This window comes from Oncorhynchus kisutch, linkage group LG27, assembly GCF_002021735.2.
Source record: "Oncorhynchus kisutch isolate 150728-3 linkage group LG27, Okis_V2, whole genome shotgun sequence".
In the NCBI taxonomy this organism is placed as follows: Eukaryota; Metazoa; Chordata; class Actinopteri; order Salmoniformes; family Salmonidae; genus Oncorhynchus; species Oncorhynchus kisutch.
Window position 1 is genome coordinate 15,234,168 of NC_034200.2, and position 19,402 is coordinate 15,253,569.

At 42.3% G+C, this 19,402-nt stretch overlaps 1 protein-coding gene across 2 annotated transcripts; it reads right to left on the minus strand.

Moving 5' to 3' along the window:
- Positions 1-461: 461 nt before the first annotated feature.
- On the minus strand, positions 462-19,385 carry ube2v2 (ubiquitin-conjugating enzyme E2 variant 2). Of its 2 annotated transcripts, none has more exons than XM_020463277.2 (4): positions 19,026-19,385; positions 5,884-6,053; positions 1,593-1,718; positions 462-1,453 (listed from the first exon to the last, which is right to left on the minus strand). In XM_020463277.2, exons 1-4 carry the CDS (start codon positions 19,039-19,041, stop codon positions 1,307-1,309), a joined length of 459 nt encoding a protein of 152 aa, XP_020318866.1. In that variant the 5' UTR covers positions 19,042-19,385; the 3' UTR covers positions 462-1,306. The 2 variants fall into 2 exon arrangements, with proteins under 2 accessions (XP_020318866.1, XP_020318867.1); XM_020463278.2 differs by having other exon boundaries at positions 5,905-6,053; positions 19,026-19,156.
- Positions 19,386-19,402: the final 17 nt, after the last annotated feature.

A 19,402-nucleotide genomic window follows, 5' to 3' on the forward strand; every position in this document is an offset into this window, starting at 1 on the left:
AAAATAACACTAGCGAGGCTATATACAGGGGGTACCGATATAGAGTTAATGTGCGGGGGCACAGGTTAGTCGAGGTAATATGTAGGTATAGTTAAAGTTACTATGCATATATAACCAGAGTAGTAGCAGCATAAAAGAGGGGGTGGGGGGGGACAATGCAAATAGTCTGGGTAGCCATTTGATTAGCTGTTCAGGAGTCTTATGGCTTGAGGGTCGTAGCTGTTATGAAGCCTTTTGGACCTAGACGTGGCGCTCCGGTACCGCTTGCCGTATATGGCCAATATACCACGAATAAGGGCTGTATACAGGCACTCCGCGTTGTGTTAAGAACTGCCCTTAGCCGTGATATATTGGCCATTTACCACACCACCTCAGTCCTTATTACTTAAATAACTGTTACAGTATAATATTCAACAGATATTTCAGAATAGATTGGGTAAAAATGTATGCAGTTTGCAACATATTTTTCAGATATTGATTTTTAATGTCAGAAAAATCACAATGTCATACATACACTTGTCATTTTCACAAAAAGTTAAATGCAAGGGGTATTTTTTCGGAACCAAACAGGCTTTAAGGTCTGTTACAAGTTAAAAAGCAGCAGAACAGAAACATTGGCATTGTGTCAAATAAAAAATAAAAACCAAATCCTTCACACCCGGTGACACTACGTCTGGCCTACAGCCACATTTTAATCTTCATAATAATTCAATGTACCTACAAATTACAACTGGTGTATTATAGTCTATTTCTTAGTTGGAGCATGCCATCATACACACACCTCAATTCTATATTTCAGTGACCTACCATTCGAAAGATAAATTGTTCTGACTTGGGTCTCCACTTGGTGCTATGCTCCTCTTGGGAAGCCAACTTGACACATCTCTTGATCAGAAAGTGAATGGTCACACTAGCCTAGTGGTTACAGCGTAGCCTAGTGGTTACCGGAGCAAGTTCAAACCCCCGAGCTGACAAGGTACAAATCTGTCGTTCTGCCCCTGAACAGGCAGTTAAACCCACTGTTCCTAGGCAGTCATTGAAAATAAGAATTTGTTCTTAACTGACTTGCCTAGTTAAATAAAGGTAATATTAAAGGTCAATAGAAGAGAAATAACAGTGTTCTTAAAAACATAATTTCACTCTCAGTGGGGATATTCTAGAATGAGCTAACTAGAAGAAATGTCCAATTTTAGGAATATCCAACCTGGCTCTCAGTCTAAATTCTTGGAATGGTGGAGGGAATATTTTTTTATAAGAGAATAAGGTTTAAGACAATAGGGGTCAAAAGTAAACAATCCGTGAACAATTAATTGCTGTAGGTTTGTCCTTCTGGTGGTTGTGGGAGCTTCATATTCTCCTTGGACATCATTAGACGCCTTAACTCTTGAAGAACAACTTTAATGCTATAAGAATTTTGCCATTTAGATAGAATTGGTATGCTTCGTGTATCCACCTGATAGAGAGAGAGAGCGGCAAATCAGTGAACATCCTTTGAAGAGCACTACATTTACCAGAACATATATACACTAATAATTTAACAGATTTAGGTCTATCATTTGTACGAGCAAAAATGTGTATGTAATGTAACTTACCATCCCATTGGAATTATTTATCCCATTCATGCAAATTTTTGTTACAAATCTAACGACCGGTGGTGATTCAGGATATTTTGGACCACATTCCACTTTCAGACTGTATATCCTGTTCTCATAATTAGTCTGGAAAACAAAACAAAGAAACAAACATTGCTTGGTCAGGGTAAAGGTGATCAGTTACAGTGAGGGGAAAAAAGTATTTGATCCCCTGCTGATTTTGTACGTTTGCCCACTGACAAAGAAATTATCAGTCTATAATTTTAATGGTAGGTTTAATTGAACAGTGAGAGACAGAACAAAAAAATCCAGAAAAACGCATGTCAAAAATGTTATAAATTGATTAGCATTTTAAATGAGGGAAATAATTATATGACCCCCTCTCAATCAGAAAGATTTCTGGCTCCCAGGTGTCTTTTATACAGGTAACGAGCTGAGATTAGGAGCACACTCTTAAAGGGAGTGCTTCTAATCTCAGTTTGTTACCTGTATGAAAGACACCTGTCCACAGAAGCAATCAATCAGATTCCAAACTCTCCTCCATGGCCAAGACCAAAGAGCTCCCCGAGGATGTCAGGGACAAGACTGTAGACCTACACAAGGCTGGAAAGGGCTACAAGACCATCTCCAAGCAGCTTAGTGAGAAGGTGACAACAATTGGTACGATTATTCGCAAATGAAAGAAACACAAAAGAACTGTCAATCTCCCCCGGCCTGGGGCTCCATGCAAGATCTCACCTCGTGGAGTTGCAATGATCATGAGAACTGTGAGGAATCAGCCCAGAACTGATCTGGGAGCTGGGACCATAGTCACCAAGAAAACACCAAGGTAACACACTACGCCATGAAGGACTGAAATCCTGCAGCACCCGCAAGGTCCCCCTGCTCAAGAAAGCACATATACATGCCTGCCTGAATTTTGCCAATGAACATCTGAATGATTCAGAGGACAACTGGGTGAAAGTGTTGTGGTCAGATGAGACCAAAATGGAGCTCTTTGGTATCAACTCAACTCGCTGTGTTTGGAGGAGGAGGAATGCTGCCTATGACCCCAAGAACACCACCCCCACTGTCAAACATGGAGGTGGAAACATTATGCTGTGGGGGTGTTTTTCTACTAAGGGGACAGGACAACTTCACTGCATCAAAGGGACAATAGACAGGGCCATGCACCGTCAAATCTTGGGTGAGAACCTCCTTCCCTCAGCCAGGGCATTGAAAATGGGTCGTGGATGGTTATTCCAGCATGACAATGACCCAAAACACACGGCCAAGGCAACAAAGGAATGGCTCAAGAAGAAGCACATTAAGGTCCTGGAGTGGCCTAGCCAGTCTCCAGACCTTAATCCCATAGAAAATCTGTGGAGGGAGCTGAAGGTTTGAGTTGCCAAACGTCAGCCACAACCTTAATGACTTGGAGAGAGGAGTGGGACAAAATCCCTCCTGAGATGTGTGCAAACCTGGTGGCCAACTACAAGAAACGTCTGACCTCTGATTGCCAACAAAGGTTTTGCCACCAAGTACTAAGCCATGTTTTGCAGAGGGGTCAAATACTTAATTCCCTCATTAAAATGCAAATCAATTTATAACATTTTTGACATGTGTTTTTCTGGATTTTTGTTGTTATTCTGTCTCTCACTGTTCAAATAAACCTACCATTAAAATGCTAGACTGATCATTTCTTTCTCAGTGGGCAAACGTACAAACTCAGCAGGGGATCAAATATTTCCCCCCTCACTGTATGTACATTACAATGCCGGTTTTGACTTACTGGTTATTTTTCAAGAATTTTCAACAACACAATTCAGACACAGTATGGTCTTACACACACATATTACTCTTCCACTTCCCTGGTGGAAACACGTTTAGAGGTGCTTATGTTACAGAGGTGATTCGGTAATCAAACCAGAGACAAGAGGAAGCAAGACATCCCACTCGCTATTTCTGGTTCATATACAGTCAATAAACTAAGCAGACCAGACCCAGCTGCTAATGCATTGGTGCCTATGGGAGTGCCACCCCCTTAAAAAGCAATTGCCCCTAAAAAAACAACTTCTCATTTAGAAAATCAATATGAGTCCGAAACATTTATAAAAATTGACTACAAAGTGTAAATAGGATACTTTTGGTCATGAAGTCAGTCTTGTCCAAAACATAGATTTGTGGTCGTGACTACATCACAAAATAAATCAATGTTGGGTTTGTTTCAATCCTGCCCACAACACACAAGTAATCATCAATTTGGAGTGCAGTTGCATGCAACCCAATCGTAATGCCCGTGGTAAATTTGAATTGACTTTGGATATCCCTATGGGGCTAGTTAGGGATCTTTGGTAAATTACACAATGTACATGGGACAATGTTTAAATTCCAAAAGCTCCAATTTTCAATTATTTAAAAACCTGAAACCAACTATAAAATTGTAGAAATGTATATACATATATTCAAAGTATGATAACCTAAATATGTTCTACATTAAAATATTGTCCCATTTACATTGTGTAATTTATTGACGGTCCTTAAATAGCCATACTAGTCAAACCAACTGCCACGGTCAGACACCAGCCGGCTGACGCTAATTGGCTAAATAATTTGGATAACTCTTCTACCTGCAAAGATATACGAGACACCCACATCAAACCCCACCACAAAACCAACTCATGTTTGAATTCAGTCTTGGCCCCTAGCATTTCTTAATTAACCAAATCTAAAATTAGGGCAAAACAGGAAGTATAGAGCCTCTTGAGTGGAGCAGCAGTCTAAAGCACTGCATCGCAGTGTTGCGGCGTCACTACAGCCTGGGGTTTGATCTCACTACTGGCCGTGATCAGCCTGCAGGCACCCAGGGTCGCCCGGGTTAGGGGGAGGGTTTGCCCCGGGGGGGGGGGGGGCTTTACTTGGCTCATCGCGCTCTAGCGACACCTTGTGGCAGGCCAGGTGCCTACAGGCTGATCTTCAGTTGAACAGTGTTTCCTCTGACACATTGGTGCAGCTGGCTTCCGGGTTTAGTGAGCGGGTGAAGAACGGTTTGGCGGGTCATGTTTCGGAGGACGCATGACTCGACCACCGCCTCTCCCGAGCCCTTTGGGGAGTTGCAGCGATGAGACAAGTTAGTAATCACAAAATTGGGGAGAAAAGGGGGTAAAAAGAAATTATGAAAAAGGAAGTGCAGTCACCCATTAAAGGTCAACTGCACGTCCTGATTTAGCCTCGTTTTTCATCAATGCTCATGAACAAATACCATGACAGAAGGCAAATGAGAGTTGTCCTGGGGGTGTGGTTTGATGTGGGCGTTTCTTGGTTGTGTCTTATCCAGTCAATCACAACAAACAAGGACAGTAGCTAGCCAGTTTGAGTTTAAACATTATTGAAAGAAAGCTGCATAAAACATGTCATCGGGTTTGCTTGATTGTGAGAACTAGCTTGCTAACATCAGTTAGCAGGGCTCAAACCTGTCTTCAGGTGCAACATTAGCTATGCAAATCTTCCTCTCACATTACATGTAAGGGAGAGGCTATGTATTTAGGCTATGCCCCTATGATACTAGGCTATCAAATAATGACATAATGCTATTAGCTAACAAAATGTAGCTACATTAACCAACAACACACCTGTCTGGGGTTTGACGGTTGACAGGCCAAGCCGAAGCTCGTCGGACTTAATCCATATCCTTGGCATTCGGCCAAGATTGTTGAACAACTTTATGGAAGCCCGTTTTCCCTAGAGTAGGTATTTCCTGACCATGGGCAAGTACTAACCACTATCTGGGGAAGACGTTCCAGTGGGCGAGTTTGTTTTGCGTGACTTGGTGCCCCGGGTGGGCGGGGTTTGCTCATGGTCCTTCTAAGAAAAGGTCTCCGCCCACCCGGGGTACCGGACCATGCAAAGCATACTTGCCCGTTCTTTTCCCAAAGAACAAACACTACGTGTTAATAGGCAAAAGGGGGCATGAATTGTTGACATAATGTTAACAATTAACATAATGTTAATCCAAACCTAACATTAATTTCCTCGTAAATTATATTTACATTTTGTAGTCAATTTTAAAACTACAATAAATGTTTGACTCATATCAATGCCACATATACTGTTTTCAAAGGGATTAGTTGTTTTTTTAGGGGCAGTCATTCTTTAAGCAGACGGGAATTTTTTTTCCTAAAAGGTAAACAGTCTTCATTTATCCACCATCTGATCAAACATTAAGTGCTGTGTAACCTTGCCTGAGACTTTTGTTACTTTAGCTCAGCTGACTTTTACACAGTAATGTGGCGCGTAGACAACTCTTACTTACTCCTGCTGCAGTCACACTTACTCGTGCCGGTCCGATGATCATGCCCGTCCACCGTGTTAGCATTATGTCTTCATCGTCTTCAAGGCCCCAGCTGACTGTCCCATCTCCAACACCTTTCTGACCCTCTTCAAGCTCTTCCAACAAGCGAAAATTACGTGGAACTTTAACTCCTGAAATAAAAACAATACAAGATTAAAAACTAGAAGACAGGTTATCCTGGGGCGGGTTTGGCCATGCTACCCCCATGCTAACAACTGCTCAGGCCGCAACACTGCACAACAAAACCATATAAAACTGCTGACTCAACAAGATATCTGCAACTACTTATTGAGTATTTGCTAGTGGCTGAAAACAGGCAACCAACTATCACTGTCATCATCCCTTGTGCTGTAAGTCACTGGAATGAACACTTCCTTCTAATGGGTAAATGCGATGTCAGTGTAGGTTATCATTTTAACTGTACACTGATGGCAAAATATCAAATTCTGACCTGCCCTGATCTTTCCAATTCATCATTAAGAGATCATCCTAACACTGTAGCCTATTGAACACTGGGTAATTAGTGATGGAACAGGACTAACCTCATCCTACATGATTCCAGAGAGGGAATAATGAGGTACATGTCTATGTGCAATTTTAAGTGGGGTGTGTCAGTGTGGGTATTGTGTTCTGGATCATTCTGCATGCCAGGGTGGAACCAGAGATATGGCACTCTGTGCTTGGCTCTGAAAGTAATGGAATGCAGCTGTCATGATTCCTCAATCCACCACTGCACTATCAGACCTGGCAGGGGGCAACTTCCTTTATGCTGAAAACAGGCGCAAGCCAAACAGCCAACTGTGAAAGCAGTGTTTCCCCTATATTTAATCGTTGCTGCCACTCCCAAAAAATCTGCTTCAAATTCTGACGATTTTAAAGCTGCAATATGTAACTTTTTGGGCGACCCGACCAATATCTGTCACTCATTGAAAACAAGTCTAAGAAGCGGTAGATCTGTTCTTTGTGCACTATTTCTATGCTTCCCGTGCATAAGTTTCGCTTTTGTCTTTTACTTTCGGTTTTGTAACTAGCTTCAAACAGCAAAAAATACATTTTCTGGTTACTGAAAATATATTTCACAGTGGTTTACATGGTACAATGATTCTCTACACTATACACTGCTTGTTTTGTCACATACTGTTATTGGAATTAGACAAACTATTAGAATTTTAGCAACCAAGAAATGGCGGAGCGATTTCTGCATATTGCACCTTTAAACTTTTAAAGCCCCCACTCACCGGCAAGTTTATTAGGTACACTACCCCGATCACGAAATGGATCACTCCTACAGACAGTGAGTCACGTGGCCGTGGCTTGCTATGTAAAGCAGTTAGACAGGCATTGAGGCATTCAGTTACTGATCGATTGAACTTTATAATGGGCAAAATGAGTAACCTAAGCGACTTTGGGTATGGTATGATCGTTCGGTACCAGGAGCACCAGATCTAGTATCTCAGAAACAAACACCCCCCCTGGGATTCACGCACGAGTGTCTACAGTTTACCGAGAATGGTGGTTGAAGGAGAATGGCAGAAATCCTGCAAGCGAACAGGCGGGCTTCAAACAGACAAATAACAGCGCAGTACAACAGTGGTGTGCATAATGGCATCTCGGAACTCACAACTCGTCCATCCTTGTCATGGATAGGCTATTGCAGCAGACAAGCACACATGGTTTCACTCCTATCAGCTAAAAACAAGAAGTGTCTCCAGTGGGCACACAGTCACCAACACTGGACAATTGAAGAGTGGAAAAACATGGCCTGACGAATCCCGGTTCCTGTTACGTCAGGCTGATGGCAGGGTCAAGATTTGGTGTAAGCAGCATGAGTCCACAGCCGCATCCTGCCTGGTGTCAACAGTATAGGCTGGTGGTGGTGGTGTAATGGTGTGGGGAATGTATTCCTGGCACACGTTAGGTCCCTTCATTCAAATTGGAAAGGGGGATACCTAGTCAGTTGTACAACTGAAACGTGTCTTCCGCATTTAACCCAACCCCTCTGAATCAGAGAGGTGCGGGGGGCTGCATTAATCGACAGCCACGTCATCGCTGCCTAACTGCCTTGCTCAGGGGCAGAATAACAGATTTTTACATTGTCATCTCGGGTTGAGTAACGTTTCCATGCGCTGAAGAATTCAGGCTGTTCTGGAGGTAAAGGGGGGGTCCAATCTTTGTAATTGCGCCATCAAATTACACCTGTGAACGGCTGATCTCACCAGCCCATAAAAACAGAAATTCAGTTTCTGAAATTAAATGCATGCAAAATGCTCATAAGATGTCTGAGTAAATGTTCTGAGTATATGTAAGGCCATGTTCTGTTATAATCTCCACCCGGCACAGCCAGAAGAGGACTGGCCACCCCTCATAGCCTGGTTCCTCTAGGTTTCTTCCTAGGGAGTTTTTCCTAGTCACCGTGCTTCTACACCTGCATTGCTTGCTGTTTGGGGTTTTAGGCTGGGTTTCTGTACAGCACTTTGAGATATCAGCTGATGTAAGAAGGGCTATATAAATACATTTGATTTGATCCATCCTCAGCCATTAAACCTCTTAAATGTAACTAAATGTAATTACATAATCCCCTAAATGTATTATTTATCATGAAAGTGCCATAAACAATTACTAGTAATGCTGCATAATCCAAGAACGGTTCTGGTAAAAATTAATTGCTCAGGTGTGGTCACTTTTGATGACACAAACTCATGTACACATTACAAATATGTTAAAATATGAAATTGTATGATGTATTTCTTCAACAAAACTGCATAAAAGGTTGAAATGACTTATATTTGTTATAAATATAGTATAATCAATTTATAAAATGACTAACTAAGATCTCAACTGCCTTACAACTGTAAAATACATATGTGTATTTAGTGTTAGAGAACATTTGCATCTTTTCATTGCTGTGAACATCCCACCGAGCTCTAGCTTGGCTTCCTGAACTCGTTAGGAACTCACCTTTCATCTCATATTAATTTTCTCTGTCCATTTTATAATAAAAAAAATACTGAACCTTTATTTAACTAGGCAAGTCAGTTAAGAACAAATTCTTATTTACAATGACGGCCTACCCCGGACGATACTGGGCCAATTGTGCACCGCCCTATGGGACTCCCAATCACGGCCGGATGTGATACAGCCTGGATGTAACAATGAGTACGGTATGACTACGACAAACAGAAAATGGTGTTTGTTTAAAATCTATTAATTACTTTAGATTACTGGCTATAAATCAATCTATGAATGTGCTACAGCAACGAAACCATCTCCCGCTACGTTACGATGTGTTGTTGTTTGTGACGTAGGTTTCAGACAGGAGTTGATGGACAGTCGGAAGAGGGAACCAAATGTTAAACACTATTATTGCACACAGAGTCCTCGCAACGTATTATGTGACTCGTTAAGCACATTTTCACTTCTGAACTTATAGTTTGGCTTGTCATAACAAAAGGATACTTTTTAATTAATTTAAACATTTCCCAAAACATTCCACTTTGACATTATGGGATATTGTGTGTAGGCCAGTGACAAAACTAAATGAATACATTTTTAATTCAGGATGTAACACAACAAAATGTGGAAAAAGTCAAGAAGTGTGAATACTTTCTGAAGGCACTGATTGATACAACAGATAATGTGATTTCAACCAAACAGTTTTGGTATCCATTACTGGGAGTTTCAGGTTAGGTACAGTTAGGTGTAGCACAGAGAATTTTCAACCAACCTTAACGATACTATCTTTGTACTCTTTTCGGCAAAACATACTGTATCTTCTAAATGTTCTGCGTCCAGTTGCTGGTGGTGCGTTTGAAATTCAGAAAATGCTCAGTTTTTTAAATAAATACTTTTTTTTGGTCCATGAAGTAATCAAATAATGAGTACGGTTACATGCACACAATAATGTGATTATTGTGGACAGTTAGTCGGAAGTTTACATACACTTAGGTTGGAGTCATTAAAACTCGTTTTTCAACCACTGCACACATTTCTTGTTAACAAACTATAGTTTTGGCAAGTCATTTAGGACATCTACTTTGTGCATGACACAAGTAATTTTTCCAACAATTGTTTACAGACAGATTATTTCACTTATAATTCACTGTATCACAATTCCAGTGGGTCAGAAGTTTACATACACTAAGTTGACTGTGCCTTTAAACAGCTTGGAAAATTCCATGGCTTTAGAAGCTTCTGATAGGCTAATTGACATCATTTGAGTCAATTAGAGGTGTACCTGTGGATGTATTTCAAGGCCTACCTTCAAACTCAGTGCCTCTTTGCTTGACAACATGGAAAATCAAAAGAAATCAGCCAAGACATCAGATTGTTTTTCATTTTTAGGACTCCACAAGTCTGGTTCGTCCTTGGGAGCAATTTCCAAATGCCTGGAGGTACCACGTTCATCTGTACAAAAAATGTTACGCAAGTATAAACACCATGGGACCACGCAGCCGTCATACCGCTCAGGAAGGAGATGCGTTGTCTCCTAGAGATGAATGTACTTTGGTGCGAAAAGTGCAAATCAATCCCAGAACAACAGCAAAGGACCTTGTGAAGATGCAGGAGGAAACAGGTACAAAAGTATCTATATCCAGAGTAAAACGAGTTATATTTCCTAGATTGTACTTTTTTGGAGAAATGTCCTCTGATGAAACAAAAATATAACTGTTTGGAGGAAAAAGGGGGATGCTTGCAAGCCGAAGAACACCATCCCAACCGTGAAACACGGAGGTGGCAGTCTCATGCTGTGAGGGTGCTTTGCTGCAGGAGGGACTGGTGCACTTCACAAAATAGATGGCTTCATGAGGTAGGAAAATTATGTGGATATTTTGAAGCACCATCAAGACATCAGTCAGGAAGTTAAAGCTGGTCGAAAATGGGTCTTCCAAATGGACAAGGACCCCAAGCATACTTCCAAAGTTGTGGCAAAATAGCTTAAGGACAACAAATTCAAGGTATTAGAGTGGCCATCACAAAGCCCAGACCTCAATCCCATAGGAAATGTGTAGGCAGAACTGAAAAAGCATGTGCGAGCAAGGCGGCCTACATGCCTGACTCAGTTACACCAGCTCTGTCAGGAGGAATGGGCCAAAATTCACCCAACTTATTGTGGGAAGCTTGTGGAAGGCTACCCAAAACGTTTGACCCAAGTTTAACAATTTAAAGGCAATGCTACCAAATATTGAGTATGTAAACTTCTGACGCACTGGGAATGTGATCACAGAAATTAAAGATGAAATAAATCATTCTACTATTGTTCTGACATTTCACATTCTAAAAATAAAGTGGTGATCCTAACTGACGTAAGACAGGGAATGTTTACTAGGATTACATTTCAGGAATTGTGAAAAACTGAGTTTAAATGTACTTGGCTAAGGCATCTGTCCTCGTGCTCCTAGACCTTAGTGCTGCTTTTGATACCATCGATCACCACATTCTTTTGGAGAGATTGGAAACCCAAATTGGTCTACACGGACATGTTCTGGCCTGGTTTAGATCTTATCTGTCGGAAAGATATCAGTTTGTCTCTGTGAATGGTTTGTCCTCTGACAAATCAACTGTAAATTTCGGTGTTCCTCAAGGTTCCGTTTTAGGACCACTATTGTTTTCACTATATATTTTACCTCTTGGGGATGTTATTCGAAAACATAATGTAAACTTTCACTGCTATGCGGATGACACACAGCTGTACATTTCAATGAAACATGGTGAAGCCCCAAAATTGCCCTCGCTAGAAGCATGTGTTTCAGACATAAGGAAGTGGATGGCTGCAAACTTTCTACTATTAAACTCGGACAAAACAGAGATGCTTGTTCTAGGTCCCAAGAAACAAAGAGATCTTCTGTTGAATCTGACAATTAATCTTAATGGTTGTACAGTCGTCTCAAATAAAACTGTGAAGGACCTCGGCGTTACTCTGGACCCTGATCTCTCTTTTGAAGAACATATCAAGACCATTTCGAGGAAAGCTTTTTTCCATCTACGTAACATTGCAAAAATCAGAAACTTTCTGTCCAAAACTGATGCAGAAAAATTTATCCATGCTTTTGTCACTTCTAGGTTAGACTACTGCAATGCTCTATTTTCCGGCTACCCGGATAAAGCACTAAATAAACTTCAGTTAGTGCTAAATACGGCTGCTAGAATCCTGACTAGAACCAAAAAATTTGATCATATTACTCCAGTGCTAGCCTCTCTACACTGGCTTCCTGTCAAAGCAAGGGCTGATTTCAAGGTTTTACTGCTAACCTACAACCCATTACATGGGCTTGCTCCTACCTATCTCTCTGATTTGGTCCTGCCGTACATACCTACACGTACGCTACGGTCACAAGACGCAGGCCTCCTAATTGTCCCTAGAATTTCTAAGCAAACAGCTGGAGGCAGGGCTTTCTCCTATAGAGCTCCATTTTTATGGAACGGTCTGCCTACCCATGTCAGAGACGCAAACTCGGTCTCAACCTTTAAGTCTTTACTGAAGACTCATCTCTTCAGTGGGTCATATGATTGAGTGGCCCAGGAGTGGGAAGGTGAACGGAAAGGCTCTGGAGCAACGAACCGCCCTTGCTGTCTCTGCCTGGCCGGTTCCCCTCTTTCCACTGGGATTCTCTGCCTCTAACCCTATTACAGGGGCTGAGTCACTGGCTTGCTGGGGCTCTCTTATGCCGTCCCTGGAGGGGGTGCGTCACCTGAGTGGGTTGATTCACTGTTGTGGTCATCCTGTCTGGGTTGGCGCCCCCCCCTTGGGTTGTGCCGTGGCGGAGATCTTTGTGGGCTATACTCAGCCGTCTCAGGATGGTAAGTTGGTGGTTGAAGATATCCCTCTAGTGGTGTGGGGGCTGTGCTTTGGCAAAGTGGGTGGGGTTATATCCTTCCTGTTTGGCCCTGTCCGGGGGTGTCCTCGGATGGGGCCACAGTGTCTCCTGACCCCTCCTGTCTCAGCCTCCAGTATTTATGCTGCAGTAGTTTATGTGTCGGGGGGCTGGGGTCAGTTTGTTATATCTGGAGTACTTCTCCTGTCCTATTCGGTGTCCTGTGTGAATCTAAGTGTGCGTTCTCTAATTCTCTCCTTCTCTCTTTCTTTCTCTCTCTCGGAGGACCTGAGCCCTAGGACCATGCCCCAGGACTACCTGACATGATGACTCCTTGCTGTCCCCAGTCCACCTGGCCATGCTGCTGTTCCAGTTTCAACTGACCTGAGCCCTAGGACCATGCCCCAGGACTACCTGACATGATGACTCCTTGCTGTCCCCAGTCCACCTGGCCATGCTGCTGCTCCAGTTTCAACTTCCACCTGACTGTGCTGCTGCTCCAGTTTCAACTGTTCTGCCTTATTATTATTCGACCATGCTGGTCATTTATGAACATTTGAACATCTTGGCCATGTTCTGTTATAATCTCCACCCGGCACAGCCAGAAGAGGATTGGCCACCCCACATAGCCTGGTTCCTCTCTAGGTTTCTTCCTAGGTATTGGCCTTTCTAGGGAGTTTTTCCTAGCCACCGTGCTTCTACACCTGCATTGCTTGCTGTTTGGGGTTTTAGGCTGGGTTTCTGTACAGCACTTTGAGATATCAGCTGATGTACGAAGGGCTATATAAATAAATTTGATTTGATTTGTATGTAAACTTCCGACTTCAACTGTGGATTAATATAATAGTTTGATTAAAATGTTTACTTGCTTTGCAAGAAGACCAATTTCCCTAATAATCCTGTTTACATGGACACATCTGAAATCAGGCTACCTGATGGCACTGGTAAATGCAGAAAATGGCCAATCAAAATAAACTTTCAACCACCAGGACAGTTATTTTTGGGAAACATATTTGATTGTGAGTTTGGAAGTAAAGTTTGTATGTGAAAACTACTTCTAAGACGCATACATTCAGTAGTTCTGAATTCTTCACTTGCGCTGAAGAGGGAGGCTCGGTTGGCTAGTGCTAGCACAGGCACAGATCAAATACGTCGGAACGCAGATTAAGGTGTTTACATGTCTTAATTCAAAAGATTTTCTCAGAAAACTAGGTGTTTAAATTGGCGTATGCTTACTTTAATTTGGACCTCATGCCAATTAAGGTAAGAGAAATGTGTTTACATGACTATTGCATAATCTGCCCCCTGCCCTAACCTGAGAAAAAAATCCAACCAGGAAGTGGGAAATCTGAGGTTTGTAGTTTTTCAACTCAGCCCCCATTGAAGATACAGTGTGATATTAGTTATGTTTCACTTCCCAAGGCTTCCACTAGATGTCAACAGTATTTATAGAACCTGTTTTGAGGATTCTACTCCAAAGGAGGGGCTCATAAGAGCTCTTTGAGTGAGTGGTCTGGCAGAGTGCCCCAGCCTCTGTCTGGCGCGCTCACGTGAAAGGTAGCTACATTCCACTTCATTTGTACAGACAAAGGAATTGTCCGGGTTGGAACATTAATTAAGTTTTATGTTAAAAAAATCCTAAAGATCGATTCCATACTTAGTTTGGCATGTTTCTACGGGCTGTAACGGACCTTTTTGAACTTTTCATCCGATGTTCGGCGTGACCTGAACGCGCTTTTGGATTTGTTACCAAATGCCCTAACAAAAGAAGATATTTGGACATAACTGATGGACATTATCGAACAAATCAAACATTTATGGTGGAACTGGGATTCCTGGGAGTGCATTCTGATGAAGATCATTAAAGGTAAGTGAATATTTAAAATGCTCTTTCTGAGTAATGTTGACTACCCACTATGGCAGGTATCTTTTGGCTGCTTTGTTGTCCAAAGGCTGTACTCAGATTATTGCATGGTTTGCTTTCTCCATAAAGTAAAAAAAAAAATCTGACACAGTGGTTGCATTAAGGAGAAGTTTATCTAAAGTATAATAATGTATAATAGTCGTAATCTTTATCAATGTTTATTATGAGTATTTCTGTAAATTGATGTGGCTCTCTGCACAATGTTTTTGAACTACTAAACGTAACGTGCCAATGTAAACTTCGATTGTTTGATATAAATATGAACTTTATCAAACAAAACATACATGTATTGTGTAACATGAAGTCCTATGAATGTCATCTGATGAAGATCATCAAGGGTTAGTGATTCATTTGATATCTTTCTGCTTTTTGTGACTACTCTCTTAGGCTGGAAAAAATGGCTGTGTTTTTCTGTGGCTTGGTGGTGACCTATCATAATAGGTTCTGGTGCTTTCGCTGTAAATCCTTTTTGAAATCAGACACTGTGGCTGCATTAACGAGAATTGTATCTTTAAAATGGTGTAAAATAATTGTATGCTTGAGGAATTTTAATTATGAGATTTTTTGTTGTTTTGAATTTGGCGCCCTGCACTTTCACTTGCTGTTGCGGGGGGGGGGGGTTTAAGACAGGTTAAGTACCCTGAAACTGAACAAATCCCTCTGCAACACATTCGCAACGCTGATCCTCAACACGGGCCCCCCCTCATAGGTGAGTGCTTAGTCTCCTCCTTTACTCCTTGTTAATGCACGACTCCAACAACATAATTTAGTGTGCAGGCGACACGACGGTGGTAAGCCAGATCGCCGATGAGATAGCATTGAGGGGAGGAGGGGTTCACAGACCTGGCAGTGTGGTGCCAGGACAACAACCTCACCCTCAACGTGAGCAATACATAAGGAGCTGATCGTGGACTACAGGAAAAGGAGGGCAGAGCATGCCCCCATTCACACCGATGGGGCTTTAGTGGAGCGGGTTGAGAGCTTCAAGTTCATTGGTGTCCAGATCAGTAAGGACTTATCATGGTCAAAACACACCAACACAGTCGTGAAGAGGACACAACACCCATTCCCCCTGAAAAGGCTGAAAAGATTTGGCATGGGACCGCAGATCCTGAAAATGTTATACAACTGCACTATCGAGAGCATCCTGACTGGTTGCATCCCCACTTGGTATGGCAACTGCTTGACATCCGACCGCAAGGCGCTACAGGGTAGTGCGTACGGCCCAGTACATCACTGGGGATGTGCGTCCTGCCATCCAGGACCTCTTTACCAGGCGTGTGAGAGGAAGGCCTTAAAAGTTGTCAAAGACTCCTTCCACATAGACTGTTCTCTCTGCTACCATACGTCAAGCGGTATTGGAGCAGCAAGTCTGGGACCAAAAGGTTTCTTAACAGCTTTTACCCCCAAGCCATAAGACTGCAGAACAGTTAACAAAATGGCTACGCTGACTATTTCCATTGCCCCCCTTATTGTATTCTTATTTTTTGCATTGACTCTCTTGCACAGGCTCGATGTACTCTCACTGGACTCTAACCGCACATATTACACTGACACTCCAACACACACGCACACTGACGCCCCACACACATAAACTCAGCAAAAAAAGAAACGTCCCTTTTTCAGGACCCTGTCTTTCAAAGATAATTAGTAAAAATCCAAATAACTTCACAGATCTTCATTGTAAAGAGTTTAAACACTGTTTCACATGCTTGTTCAATGAACATGCACCTGTGGAACGGTCGTTAAGACACTAACAGCTTACAGACGGTAGGCAATTAAGGTCACAGTTATGAAAACTTAGGACACTATAAAGAGACCTTTCTACTGACTCTGAAAAACACCAAAAGAAAGATGCCCAGGGTCCCTGCTCATCTGCGTGAACCGTGCCTTAGACATGCTGCAAGGAGGCATGAGGACTGCCGATGTGGCCAGGGCAATAAATTACAAATTCCGTACTGTGAGAAGCCGAAGAGCGCTACAGGGAGACAGGACGGACAGCTGATCATTCTTGCAGTGGCAGACCGTGTAACAACACCTGCACAGGTTCGGTACATCCGAACATCACACTTGCGGGACAGGTACGGGATGACGACAATAACAACTTCCTGAGTTACACCACGAACGCAAAATCCCTCCATCAGGCTGGACTGAGGGCTTGTAGGGCTGATGTAAGGCAGGTCCTCACCAGATATCACCGGCAACAACGGTGCCCATATGCGACATATGGGCACAAACCCACTGTCGCTGGACCAGACAGGACTGGCAAAAAGTGCTCTTCACTGACGAGTCGCGGTTTTGTCTCACCAGGGGTGATGGTCGGATTCGCGTTCATCGTCAAAGGAATGAGCGATACACCGAAGCCTGTACTCTGGAGCGGGATAGATTTGGAGGTGGAGGGTCCATCATGGTCTGGGGTGGTGTGTCACAGCATCATCGGACAGAGCTTGTTGTCATTGCAGGCAATATCAACCCTGTGAGTTACAGGGAAGACATCCTCCTCCCTCATGTGGTACCCTTCCTGCAGGCTCATCCTAACATGACCCTCCAGCATGACAATGCCACCAGCCTTACTGCTCATTCTGTGTGTGATTTCCTGCAAGACAGGAATGTCAGTGTTCTGCCATGGCCAGCGAAGAGCCCAGATCTCAATCCCATTGAGCACGTCTGGGACCTGTTGGATCGGAGGGTGAAGGCTAGGGCCATTCCCCCCAGAAATGTCCGGGAACTTGCAGGTGCCTTGGTGGAAGACTGGGGTAACATCTCACAGCAAGAACTGGCAAATCTGGTGCAGTTCATGAAGAAATGCACTGCAGTACTTAATGCAGCTGGTGGCCACACCAGATACTGACTGTTACTTTTGTTCAGGGACACATTATTCCATTTGTTAGTCACGTGTCTGTGGAACATGTTCCGTTTATGTCTCAGTTGCTGCATCTTATGATCATACAAATATTTACAAATGTTAAGTTTCCTGAAAATAAAGTTGACAGTGAGAGGATGTTATATATATATATAACCACAATTAGCTTGACTAACCCGTACCCATTGACTCAGTACCGATACCCCCTTGCATATTGCCTCATTATTTTGTGTTACTATTTTTCCATTTAGCACATTTTTCGTGCTTTTTAAAATAACCAACAATGCAGTTTAAGGGATTGTACATTAAAAAAAAGTCGCGGTAATGTGTTTATGTGAATTTGTATCAATTAGATCCACCTCTCTCAATCAATGAGAGAAGATTTGAAATGGACTAAATGGAGTACACACTGTTGGATTACTTCCTGAATAAAAAATAAAGGAACATTTTCTAAATACAAACGCACCACATGCAACTGGACACGGCAATTTTAGAAGATATATGTTTGGCAGCTCGAGAACGAAGAAAATGTTGCCACGTTAAGGTTGGTCTAGAATTGTCGGTGCTACACCAAACCGTTCTCATATATATATATATATATATATATATATATATATAATAAACCAATATACCACGGCTAAGCTTATTTGTCCTGTACAACCGCTGTCTTTCTGAGGAGAGCTGAAATTCATACTAAATTAAGTTTTGAATAAAACCACTGACTTTTTCTCATTTGTTTTGCTCAACTTACATACTCAAGGCCGCTATGTCTACAGTTAAACAGAAATGATGAAAATGTCAATGGTTATATTCGATAAATGTTATTAAAAGGTATGCATTTGAACACACTGCAAAAAGGACCACGGTTGTACAGGACAAACATAGGTTTTCGTTTCGGTAAGCGTTTTCAGAAGGTATTTTCCTACAAGTATCGACTGAATTGAACGTCCCTCAGCCATCCAGTACAGTTCGGTAAACCTCCCAGTAATAATTGATACCAAAAATATTTTGTTCAATCACATCTGTATCATTCTGTAGCTAATGATGCACACACGTGTGGCGAAACGTTAGCTAGCAAATTATGAAAACCAGTGGTCTATTCTGAAATAGGGCAAATTCTGTTTGCTTTTAACTAGCAAGCTAATTGTAACATCCATGATCCAAGTTAGCTATATAACCGTTAACTGACGTTACTGTAGCAAAGAGATGCTAAGTTACTTGGTGGTAGGCTAGGTTGACCTATCAAATCATTATGCTAGTTTGACTTAACTTCATATAATGAAAATACACATCTTATCAGATAAATCTGGTGGCTGTTAGCAAAACAGTTTGTTACTAACAAATTAGCTAACCTTCACCAATAATTGCCGATAGCTAGCTTGCTGCAAGCATTTCAGACCCCCTGCATCTTTCAGATTGTGTTCAAGTAAATACATACTATGACTCGCACGAACAAATAATCATTTAGAATCTTTACATATTGCCCAGTGTGTAGCAGACAAACCTGAGGAGGCCGCCATCTTCTTCAGCCAAATCCAGAAGCAGTGACATCACGATTATCTGACCGCAGTCTATGAAATAGGGTGTGTTGGGCCTCAGGCATGTATGCAGAAACCGCTCAGGCCCCGCTGGGTCTTTCCATGTATTCGAATATACTACTAAGTAGGGGGTTAAGTTGGGGGGTTGGACAAGATTAAATTAAAGCCAAAAGGCATACCAAGAATGTGGCTGACAAGGTGGTCTTGCATTGGGACAATCAGGAGAGGCACATTACACCAACTGCATACGAACTAAGCTTGAGAATGCCATGAACATACAGTACCTCAAACTGGTACAGCCAGATCTCTTCCCGTTCCTCTTTAGGTGTATACCTTTCTAGGG

What these genes read in the sequence shown, in the direction of transcription:
- ube2v2 (XM_020463277.2), bottom strand. An exon ending in TAAGTGTGACTGCAGCAGGA is followed by an intron (nt 1,719 to 5,883) that starts GTAAGTAAGAGT and finishes TTTGTTTTCCAG; the next exon opens with ACTAATTATGAGAACAGGAT. An exon ending in TAAATAATTCCAATGGGATG is followed by an intron (nt 1,454 to 1,592) that starts GTAAGTTACATT and finishes TCTCTCTATCAG; the next exon opens with GTGGATACACGAAGCATACC.